Source organism: Lutra lutra, chromosome 1, assembly GCF_902655055.1.
Source record: "Lutra lutra chromosome 1, mLutLut1.2, whole genome shotgun sequence".
NCBI lineage: Eukaryota > Metazoa > Chordata > Mammalia > Carnivora > Mustelidae > Lutra > Lutra lutra.
Window position 1 is genome coordinate 160,207,108 of NC_062278.1, and position 12,288 is coordinate 160,219,395.

Here is a 12,288-nt window from a genome sequence, read left to right on the forward strand (position 1 = left end):
TTAATCCATAAGCATTTTCCCATGTCCTTTTCTGCACTGGTAGACTGCCTTACCCATACATTAGTTTCATAATGGGAAGATCTGTAATGATAAGGAAATGGAGAAGAGTACCAAGGCATCTGCTACCGCCTCCTCCACATCAGAACCTGTGTTCAGGACTCGCATGGCACTGACAGAAGATGATAGTCGGCTTGACTGGCTGATCCCATACCCCGGACCTGATTCGTCAGAAGGAGGAAAACAGCTTTGAGAGAGTCATAAATGTAACAGTGTCACATTGGAAACTTTAAGATCCTTAAGGGGAGGGGAAAAAAAAAAAACACCAATGGGGCAAAGCATTTTAAAAGCAATTCTGTATTTTCTGGGTACATTTGGGTTTTGGTCAAATAAAATGGTAAAGGCAATTAAAATTACTGACAGTGTGTGGAAAACAAATTTAAAAAAGAGTAGCTATGATACATTTATGACCAGAAGATAGAAGAAAGAATGGGTGGCTAAGGGCTTGCAAATCTGTAGCCCTTGCAATTACCTAGCTCTATCACAGTCAGGCAAATCTCATCTATTCAGGTGAGCTACGGAGCAGTCCAGAACAAAGATTCAAACTTCAAACCAATAATGACCAGGGAGCTCAAAAAAGCCACACCAATTTACAAGGGAAAAAACCCTCCAACAATTATTATTTATTCTCCTTCAAGATAACTAATTTCAATTAATTAGTTAATTGATTTCAATTAATAACTAAGACATGTCAATTAATATTTATTAAGCACCTACTGTGTGCCCAACATTCTGAGGTATGTAAAGACAAACTAGAGATGGATTCTCCCCCTTAACTACTTTCTACACCATCATTTACAATTAAAACACTTCATCCACCATTTTGGTTTTTTTTTTTTTTCCCAAAACATGTACAAAGATGAAGTACATAATTGAGAACATAAAACAATTCCATATTTAAACATGACATAACTTCGGTTATACACACACACAAAAATGTCACCTGCCAGTGAGAAAAATGCCCAAATAAGGTTGTGGAAAGGGAAAAAGTTACTTGGGGAAAAATTAAAAAAAAATCACAAATGACTTGTTACCCGACAAATTAAATTTAAATAAAAACAAACTGATTTAAAAACATAAATATACAATTCAATGGAAACTGAAAAGGACAAAAATCTGAGATGAATGCATAGATGATAGTGAAAATGTACTCATCCTTCACCTGAGGCCCCATATACATCGGGGGCGTAGAGGGCACCAGTAGATCTGGAATGGTGTCTGGAGGCTGGAATAACAGGACCATACAAACCTCATCTATTACCACAGAAACAAGGAATAATGGCAGCACTATAGTCAGGCAAGGAGAGTTAGTCAACACTGGTATTACTAGTACTAGTTAAGGATCAGAATACTGCCAAGTATTGAACATTAGCACTGTAATATCACCCTTGACACACAAAAGATCTTACACCTAGGGGGACAGACATAAGCCCACAGGAGACAAAAAAAAGCAAGTATTCAAATGGAAGGAAATGTCAAAAGTACAAGCATGAAACAAAAAAATGAACACTGTAGTTAAAAAAAAAAAAAACCACTATGGTAACTAAGTAACCAATAATAATCCTCTCTCCTTTAATCTTTAACCCATTGAGGCAGGTATTACTATTCCATTTTATAGATAGGTAAATTCAAGCATAGAGAGAAGTTAATTAATGTAATCAAAGCCACACTACTAGTAAGTGAAACACCTCAGTATCTGTCTTCTTTCAAAGCCTTTGCTCTTAAACAGAACATACACCATCTTCAATTGTTCAAAAGATAACATACCTCATTTACATTCACCTAAACATTTTCCGTGTTTCACAGAAAGTAACTTCTGCATTCAGTAAAAGATTATTTAAATATCAAAGCACATCTGAACATAAAAAAGGGAGTATTACTAATCTAATCAAAAGACCTAGAAATGTGACATGTCTCTCTGAATCTAATTTTAGCACATTTTAAATTTCATATCTTAAAATCCTGATTTTCCTAATACCATAAAGTCATTCTTCTTACATAAACAAATAACCCAGGAAAGACTCATTTTAGTATTTAATGAAATAGATTACTCTTATTGGAATACATTAATTAGAGCAGTTAAAATACTTTTATTTCACAAATCACTCTTTTCTTTGCCATAGGACCTTAATGAACAAAAAAAAAGATCAAAAAGATTGAAAGGATTAAACAGAAAGAATGCCACACAAAAGGTTTAATCAGACCCTGAAAAGTGACTGGTATTGTTACTAGAACATACTAATACATAGTTTTAATTTTACCTGACAGAAATAGTTTTTAAAATGGTGAGAGTTATCAATATAGAAATGCCTAATGGATGAAAATTTCTGAAAAATTTTCTGGAATCAATGGTTATCTGTGGCTGCAGGTAAGAGGTAAGAGGCACCACTCACATGCTTATAATAACATAAGCCTTCTTTTTGAAACTTGGCTCCAGAAATAAACATAATCTAGGGTACAAGTTCCAGAGAAGTTTGACTTTGCTCTTCTATTTTTAAAGATTTTTTCTTTATTTGAGAGACAGAGAGTGAGCGAGAAAGAGAGCACAAGCTGGATGAGGGCACAGGAAGGGAAAAGCAGGCTTCCTGATCAGCAGAGAGCCCGATGTGGGGCTCCACTCCAGGACTGAGCTGAAGGCAGTGGCTTAATGGGCTGAACCACCAAGGCACCCTTAGCTCTGATTTATTTCTGGGGCTTTAGGACCTTCACACAGGCCTTATGCTACAACTGAATGCATGGCAAACTTTGGGGTTCATCTGCTGAATGGTGACATTCAAGTCAGAGGTGAAAAAAAGGATCCACCAAATAAACACAGTAAGGACAGCAGAATGCAGGCAAACACAGCAAACAATGGGAGTGCGAAGGATAACCTGATGTTCCAGAATGCTACTCCTCATCCCTGTGCAATAAATGGGGCTAATCTGCTACCTTCACTAAGCAGTATCCATATGTAAATAAAAGGGCTATAAAAATCAATTTTTCTAAAACTATATGATTAAAAGATATATCTTCTTTAATCCAAATATAATGTTTCACTAGAATCAGGAAAGCAGCTTCCTTTAATAATAAAAACTTAAGTGATTTAAATTGTTAAATGGAGGCTTTGAGATAAATCTAGAAAATAAATGGCTAGCCACCATTTCTCTTTATTTTTTTTTTAAATTTTTTTTTAAGATTTTATTTATTTATTTGACAGAGAGAGATCACAAGTAGACGGAGAGGCAGGCAGAGAGAGAGAGAGAGAGAGAGGGAATCAGGCTCCCTGATGAGCAGAGAGCCCGATGCGGGACTCGATCCCAGGACCTTGAGATCATGACCTGAGCTGAAGGCAGCGGCTTAACCCACTGAGCCACCCAGGCGCCCCCCATTTCTCTTTAAAAAGAGCATATTTACAATGTTTATTTATAAGTGATTAAAAACTGATTTTAAATTTTCTCTAATCTCTGACTTAAGGTTTAAAAGGTACATTTTGGTTTCTTGATATCTCATGTTCTCTGTTCTTTTCCTTTTTTTTTTTTAAGATTTTATTTATTTATTTGTTAGACAGAGAGAGATCACAAGTAGGTGATATCTCATGTTTTCTAATAATACCACCGCATTAGCATTATGGATGCAGGTGTTAAGGACATTAAAAATACCTAAGATCCTTGTTACTAAGTACAAGGAAACTACTTCTAGGCAAACAATTAGGGCTTTTTAGAGGAAAGGTGGCGGAGCAATAGTGGAGGCAGTGGCGATGATGATGATAACCAAGCGTTCACTGTGTGCCAAGCACACTCCTCTGGGGGATCTGTTTTACGTATTTGCTCATTTACAGCTTCTTCAAAACAATCCTAACAAGTACATATTATTATTATCCTACTTTACAGACTGGGAAACTCAGGTACAGAAGTTACAGAACCCAGGCCTTGTGACCTAGAACATATACTCTTAAACTACTACACCCACACTACTTCCTTCAACCCTTCAAGATGGCACGGTTAGTTTATACAAATGTAGGATTTATTTCATTTTTAAAACATATATACATGAAGATGTACCACAAATATCTACATGTATATGTGTGCATATACACAGTCTATATGTATATAAACTAAAAATACTGTGTATGACTACTTTATATGAACTAAAAATAGCTCTGGCAAAGTACTGAAAGGAACTCTGGCACCTGGGACTGGAACAGAAACAACAAAGGCTGATGATATCCCTGTCTGTGTTCCTAGCTCAATGGGGGTTTTCTAAGTCAGTACAGGACAGTCTAGTGATTTAGTTGAACCAAATGGCCCAGAGAACAGAAATTAATCTCTAGATATCCTACACTAATATGCCTATTGAATGAAATAGTAATTCCAATAGGCAACGAAGAGAACTATGTTCTACTTAAATGTCACTAAGTCTGAGGAGAAATTCTTTAAGTATTACAGCAACCTACATTTTATGTAATTAAAATAAAAAACCTGAAATGGCATTATAAACAAAGTACTAGTTAAAAAGCTGAAGGACCATGCAGAAATTCTAAAAATTTTCAATGTAAAAAATTCTGCCTCTCCGATTATTCTCAAATACTAAAAGTTTTAAAAAAGTCATTTAAGATTTTTATAATTGAGGTAACTATACTATTAGAGTCAAGGTTATAATATAATCTATATAACCAGGAACAGAGAGGTTTTAGAGCAGTGACAGGACACAAACTAATATATAGGAAATGACTATTAAAACTATAAAACACTTAAAAAATGTTAATCTCTCCCATTTTAGTTAGTAGTTCATATGGTATCTTGCAGCACTCTAATAACCTAAGTTAAATATCTGAGTTGAAATGTTAATACTTCTGCTATAAAAACCAACAGCATTTATTTTATCAAACAAAATGGTTCATACTTCACTTGAGATTAAATATTTAAATACTACCTTTAAACTATATAGGTATATTTCTTAAGATAAATCTTGAACGCAATATTCAGTAGTTAAATCTGTATGATATTTACTTGATTTTGGAGGCAATTTGTTTATACAAGGTCTAAGTTGCTCATTTAAAACAAGTAAATGTCAAAGGAATTTCCCAAACATGTAATTTCCTTCTGACTCTTTCCTCTATCAGGATAGAAAGAAAGGCAAAGACGTAGTCCATGAAGAAAGCTAAACCCCAAGTATGCTGAGGTAATCAAATGGTGATAACAAAGGGGAAAAAAACATAATCAACACCTGCCCAAGTACTTACCGAGGGGCTGAAAAGAGCGAACAGGACTTGTATCCCTGCTGCTCTCCCGACTGGCTTCCCGGCTGCATCCTTGACTCACACTTGGTCGAGGAATACGACTACTTCGGGCTGGTAGAAACCAACAGCAGCACAGAAAGGGAGGAAACAAAAGACAGAATTTGCATTTTTTTTTTTTTTTTTAAGATTTTATTTATTTGACAGAGAGACACAGCGAGAGAGGGAACACAAGCAGGGGGAGTGGGAGAGGAAGAAGCAGGCTTCCTGCTGAGCAGAGAGCCTGATGTGGGGCTTGATCCCAGGACCCTGGGATCATGACCTGAGCTGAAGGAAGACACTTAACGAATGAGCCACTCAGGCGCCCCTAGAATTTGCATTTTTGATATGTTAGCTTTATTTTTGTTTCTTAAAAACTGATCAATCTGAGGTTGAGAACAAATTACTCTTGATAAAGCATTATCAGGAATACAGTTAAATTTGAATACAGTCCTCTAGTCTGTATAAGCTTACAAGGGTAAAATCGTGTTCTACAAATGTAAGGCTACAAATAAAAGGATTAAAATATAAATGAATTATACATTTCAGGTAAGATACCTAATTCAATTTATAACCTATATATCAATTTTCTTTGAATTCTGAGTTGTTTTCTTCTAGCTTCTAAGGGCCCAACTCTTGTCTGCCATGCTATCCAATATTCAAACCTGAAATACAAAAAAAAGGTCCCAAATCTCATAGAAAAAAACCTTACCCACGGACAGCCTAGAGGGACTAGCCTCTCTGCTACAGCCCTGGCTCCGCGGTATCTTGCTTCTCTTCGGCGCTGAGGCTGAATTGACCAAGACTCTTTGAACACCAGAGCTCACAGTGGAGAGCGCTGTTGTGGTCAGAACTCTTCCTGGAGACCCCGACCGGCTGCCAGCTGAACACCAAACATACATAACGAATGTTAAGATGTGAACTCTAAGAAAACTTGTTGAAAGGATAAAAATTCAAGAAATACATCTGAGAAAACTGGGATAGTATGGCAAGTTCTAAGTTCAAAGGAAATGGATTGAGGATGGTCATAACCTGGAAAAAAAAGAGTATGCTATATATCCTAGGACTGAACAGTAAAAATCATGTAAAATCTATTTTCAGTTTTGAGGGGTATAGGACAACACTAAAGTATGTTTCAGAACACAAACAGCATAAGAGATTTCCAAAAAAGTAACTTATCTGACAATACATTCTTTCAAATGGTTACAGGTATATATTAGAATGCTATGTATCTGCAAGGAACAGAATCAGTCATTCCATTACTGCTATTATTTTGCTAAGAATATAATAAAAATCTTCTTCATGTTAAAACAATTTGCCTTCTGAGATGCTTCTGTAGTAGCAAATTATCTTGCTACTATATAATAGTAATTTTAAAAAAATTTTACAAAATTAAATTTTAAATGTTTATATAAAATTGGGCCAGCTGAAAAAAGAAACTTGCTTCTTGCTATTTTCCAACAGCAAAGAGCTCTTGGGTGGCCATGCCTAGGATGTAGATGTAGGGGTACTGGGAGTAGAAAAGAACTTTGAGCAAATGTCAGAGAAGTCAGACCCTTTCTAAACTAGCAATTCTCAGTCTTGGAAGGCAGAGGATATGTGGTCAGGGGAAAAGAGAGAGGGAGCTGCACAAAATCTCACAGACTGGGGCAAGGGCTAAAAAAAAAGTTAAGAAACACGGTTTTAAATTAGAATTGCATGGGTTAACTTTTAAGGAAATGAGATCCTTGTCAAACAAAATATTTCACGTCTTCACTGAATGGGAAAACAAACTAGATAACTCAAAGATAAAATTTAACTCTACATTCTGAACGGCAGCACTACAGAAAAGTTAAACTTACACTTAGACAAATGAAAGCAACTCTTTATGAAAGCTACTTTTCCCCTTTGTTGGGCATCACTTGTCTTAACCAACAGGGCAGTCACTGCTCACCTTGTATAATCTTACCCAATCATGCTTCATTTTCACAGAGCAAAACCTAAAGACTCAAATGCCAATGTGGTCAAACAGAAGATGTTAATGAGGGAGGAGCACTGAGTGTAAGGGGGGGGTGACTTCACAGTTAAAAAACCCTAAAACCAGCCAGGTTTTAGGGTTTTTTAAGAAAATGAAACCTTTGAAATTTTCTCACTTTTATCATGTTGTGTAGACCAAACAATACATGAATAGAGGTAGGTTGGATGTGGTCCATGGGCTGCTGATTGTGACCCTCACCATAGTTTTCTTGGCATGGTCTTACTAAATACAATTTAAATTCATGCTTAATTCCTAAACTCTACCAGCACACAAAATGAAAATTATCTTCCACTGGTTATAGCAATACTGTTTAAAACAAAGTAGTACTTCCAATGAAATTAACAATTAACTTGAGTAGAAGGAATTCTAAATTATTACAGGGAAATTATTCAGTTTTACTTTAAAACAATGCCTCATTTGAATTGTTTCTTGGTGTTTCAGGTGAAAAATCTTCAAGTCAGATTTTTTTCAGTTATAACCTTAAGGATACCCACAAGGCACCTATTTTCTCCATGCAGTATCTAAACTAAACATACACACCGAAACATCCAAACACCCAACATGCCACAAACTCACAATGCAAGATAAGCCAATGGAATATTTTATGGGAACACTTGCAACAATATTAAAGTACAAATAATGAACTGAATGAACACGTACAATATGGTATTCTGTTAAAACTAATATAAATTCAAGGGATAGAGGTGTTGGTAGGAGACTAAGAACTCCTTGAAAAGTAGGTCTATTCAGCAGAGCGGAAACATGCAGTACAGAGGCAGAGTAATCACTTCACCTATTTGTAGGTTAACTGTGTTTATCAAAATTTTGCAAGCGCACTCTTTCTGTATTTAAATTCATTCATACCCTCTCCTAGAAAAGAAAATTGGCAGTGCTCATTTCATTTTCACTATTACCCTCTCTTCTCCACTGACTCCAATCCCCTACTAACAGTGTGATACTTCCAATCCCTGTGACTCATTTTGTAATTATTCGTACTTAGAGAAAATATCAAGGCTTTTTCCCCACCCAAGGACTACCTAGGCTAAATACTAATAAGAAAACCAAAGAGTTGAAGAAAAGGGGCATGCTAGAAAAGAAAAGAGAATAGCATGCTACTGGAAAATAATTGTAAAACTTGAAATGGGATACCTAATTTCTCTTGTGCTACCTAAAGTTTTCAAACTAACATTTTATACTTTTTACGAGGTATTTTCAAGGCATTACTAAAGCTCCTTTGCTTTTGAATATCTAAACCTGTGGGATCGACTTGGATAATTTCAACAATTGAAGGTTTTGGTAATAAAATAAAGACAGGCCAAAGATAATTGGCAATTTTTGCTCCAATATGGCTACACAATGATGGAATTTTATGTTGAGAATTTCTGCTGAATAGAACCCATTCTCAATAATGAAAATATGATCAAACAATAGATGCACACATAAAGTCTATAGATTCTTACCACCAATGGTATTAGCAGATTGTGATCCTGAACAAGTGTAAAGGCAGAATTAGGGTAAGGGTTATAATCCACGAAGAGGGAAGGAGCAGATTTAAAATGAATGGCAGATGGAAATAAGAAAGCTTTAGTCAGTTCTTAGAAAATAAAAAACCCTAAAGCAAAAAAAAGCAAACCTTAAAAGAAAAATCCCTAAGCCATAGACGTCTGTAACAAAAGCAGTACATTTAAGTAGCTTTTACAGCTGAAATCAGAGACTCATGTACAAAGCAGATGAAATGAAGTTGCAAAAGTAAATGTAAATTCTTCAGCTTTTCTTTTACTAATAGCCTATAATCTAAATAATTAAATGTTTAACTTTTAAGCATTTAAACATTTAATTTAAAAGTACAGGTAAAGAAGAACTATAGTATCTTATAGCTGAAGAAAGCTTACATGAAAAAGCTACAAATTTTTTTTTAAGATGCACAGGAAAACAAAACAAAAAAAAAACGGCAGGGGTTGGGGTGAAGAGACCAAGTTTCTGACAGGCTGTACAGTCATTTGTACAAAACCAGTCACTACCAACAATAACAAAAGACACCATCCTTATGTAAATATAAATCCGGAAGTCTCTCCATTGGGTCTGCTTTTATTTATTTTGGTTAGTCATCAGAATACACCTGCTTTGACCCAAGAGATTTTCTTTTCCCCCTAAATGGTAACATAAAAATTTGAAAAGATCATGCAAACCCTAATGAATTACTTCCCAACAAAGTGAATACGGAGGTCACAGCAATATTTCTGTGCAAATATGTTGTAAAGAAACTTGCATCAAATCATATAGGGCCACAATTTCTGTTTTCGAAAGAATCTGGAATGGAATATACAGTCATTCAAATAAATAAGCAAGCAAGCAAACAAAAACCTCTCCAATATGATTTAAAACCCAAGTGATTTCATAGTGAGGGTCTTCTGATCTTAAAATCCTACCAGGTCTAAAAAGCCTATCATTATGTTCTCATACGTCAGGAGAGGATTTGAAGTATTGTAGACTGGGTTTCAAAGTGAAAAACCAAATGTAAAAAAGTTATTCCAAATCTTACTGAAGTGATCAGTAATTACAATATACCTAAAAGGGAGGTCCTTAGGTAATATATTAGAAAACCATACGCAAAGCACTTTAAATCTCTGTCACAAGTTGTTTTCGTATTACTTTAGAAAAGAACTAAATAAAATAGCTCACATCAAATTAAATTTTATCCTTAAGATACTGGATACAGACAGTTTTGGGTTGCTATCTTTATTCTTCTTTATGCTTTAAGTTTCCTAACATTATCATTTTTTATTTGTTTCCCAAAGGCCATACATAAACAACGTACAAAAGTACACAACAAGAGTTTAAAATTCAGTTGACGTTAGGTTAATAATAACAGGGAGGACAATTTATCAGCTGAAATACAGAGTGCTTATTCTGGGCCCAGATACCATCTTAAAGTACATTAAATGCACTGTAATGTTTAATCCTCACTACAATCTCGGAGGATCTCCTCCTCTGAGATTATTCTCCTCATTTTATAGATAAATATACAGAAATACAGCAACGTTACGTAGACTGGAAGAGCTATGATTCATATGTGGGTAATATGGCTCCAGAGTGCATGATCTAAATCAGATACTTCTGAGACTTTATTATACACAAATCACTTGGTGGTCTTGTTAAAAAGACTGAATCCAGGACATTGTGGTGGCACTGTGCATTTCTAACTAGCTCCCAGGTGATGCTGATGCTACATTTGGAGTAGCATGGCTAACCAACTATGCTATAACTGCTAAAGACTGAACTACTTAAGAAAATTATTCTAAAAATACAGAAAAAGAAATTAAAAATCAGGGGAGAATGTGATATGATCTATTCCTAATGTGGAATTTGGAAGAGCCCTTACCCAGAGGGCATTTTCCATTTTTCTTACTTATAAATAATCATCAATTTGCAAACCAATTTTACCAAGCATTTCCTTATTTTGGGGGCTCTTATTAATATTCCCATCATTTCTCTGTCTGGATTTTTTGACTTTGGAAAGAGAAGAAAAGGAAAAACTGCTGGTAGGACTTGTGTAATCACCACCTGGCCCCCTCCAAGCCTAGCTGTTTTCCCTAATTCCAAGATTTGGGAATCAAACTAAAAACAGACAAATGGGACATCTATATCTTGATAAATCACCTACACCACCATGGAAGACAGTTATATATACTTCTTTTCAAAATAGCCAAGTATGCAGAATAACCCCCAGTTGCTTCCTTAGAAAAAAAAATCCTGTTTTTAGAGCTAAGTGCTAATGAAAATCTCTTGATAAAGAAAGAATAGGAACAAACTCTTAAATTAATAATGCCATAAATGTATGGGTTATTATTCTGGAACATGTAGAAATGAATCATTCATTTTACCTAGACCTCAAAATTGTGCTTTTTAATAATTGTGCTTATGAGGAACTCAGCTCCCAATGAAACAGTAAAAATATAAATCTTAAATTTAATAAGAAATATAACAGAACTGGTCATCTTATGTTTCCTCACTATGAATCAGTATATACCTGCCAAAAATGCTAACCATATTCTAATAGATTTTGGGGAGAGTACGAAGACACACATATCTGTCCTTGAATAGGATTAGCTAGGTGCAACCAGATTAGATGCTAACATATGGCAATTATTTTGCTCCTAAAAAGCACAATTTTCTACATTTGCAAGTTTCTGCATAGTCTTTGAAAACCTTAATGCTAAGAGATTTGTGCTACTTAGAATATCTCCATGCAAAACTTTGTACAGCAGATGAAGTTTTTTCTTTCTAAGGGGTGGATATCAATGATGCAGCCCTAGTAACACACCAAAGACAAGACAACACCCACTCAAAAAAATTCCAAAACATGCACAACAACTGATCCAAAACATTGAAAAAAAAATACCTTCATTTTTGTCAGGTGATGATGAACCTAAAGTACAGAACAAGAACTCAGTATGTGGCTTGTCTTTTTTGAAGTTAGCTTTGTCTTTATCCACTGGTCAATCTCCTAATACAATCATATACAAGCAACACACTTATCCTAGTGTATTATAAATCCAGGAAAACTCAGGCAATACGTACGCTGTGACTGAGACACCATTTTTGTTCGACTTCTTCCTCGAGAATCTGTCTTGGCATTTCCCATGCCAGCAAGTGGTGCTGAAAGCTTTGCTCTTACCCGGCCTAAGGAATAAAATTATTTATGTAATTAAAGACATTTTTCTATAATGATATTTAGTAATGAGGAAAAAAAAAATCTCACTATAATTTTCTAATTGGGTGTGCTTTTCAAGTATTGTTAAGTTTTGTTAACAACATAACCATCACTGACAGGTGATACTTCTCTTAAAATTTTTAAAATACGTACTGCCTTTTATGTGTTGCACCATAAGCTAACTTTCCTTCAAGGGTAAAAGTAAAGTCAAACTAGAAGATTTCCATTCTTAGTTTGAGATTAGTT

General features: G+C 35.1%; 1 protein-coding gene across 50 annotated transcripts in view; it reads right to left on the bottom strand.

Annotated features, from left to right (window-relative positions):
- Nucleotides 1-12,288, bottom strand: part of CLASP2 (cytoplasmic linker associated protein 2) — a 181,691-nt gene that overhangs the window by 60,135 nt on the left and 109,268 nt on the right. For 17 of the 50 annotated variants that reach the window (XM_047741710.1, XM_047741617.1, XM_047742019.1 and 14 more), the window contains 6 exons: nt 11,910-12,011; nt 11,731-11,757; nt 6,024-6,194; nt 5,279-5,386; nt 1,220-1,282; nt 112-218 (listed from right to left, as the gene is read on the bottom strand). In XM_047741710.1, coding sequence (XP_047597666.1) covers nt 112-218; nt 1,220-1,282; nt 5,279-5,386; nt 6,024-6,194; nt 11,731-11,757; nt 11,910-12,011 — 578 coding nt within the window. The remainder of the gene's footprint in view (nt 1-111; nt 219-1,219; nt 1,283-5,278; nt 5,387-6,023; nt 6,195-11,730; nt 11,758-11,909; nt 12,012-12,288) is intronic. The other 33 variants (XM_047741973.1, XM_047741900.1, XM_047741956.1 and 30 more) reach the window with 3 other exon arrangements.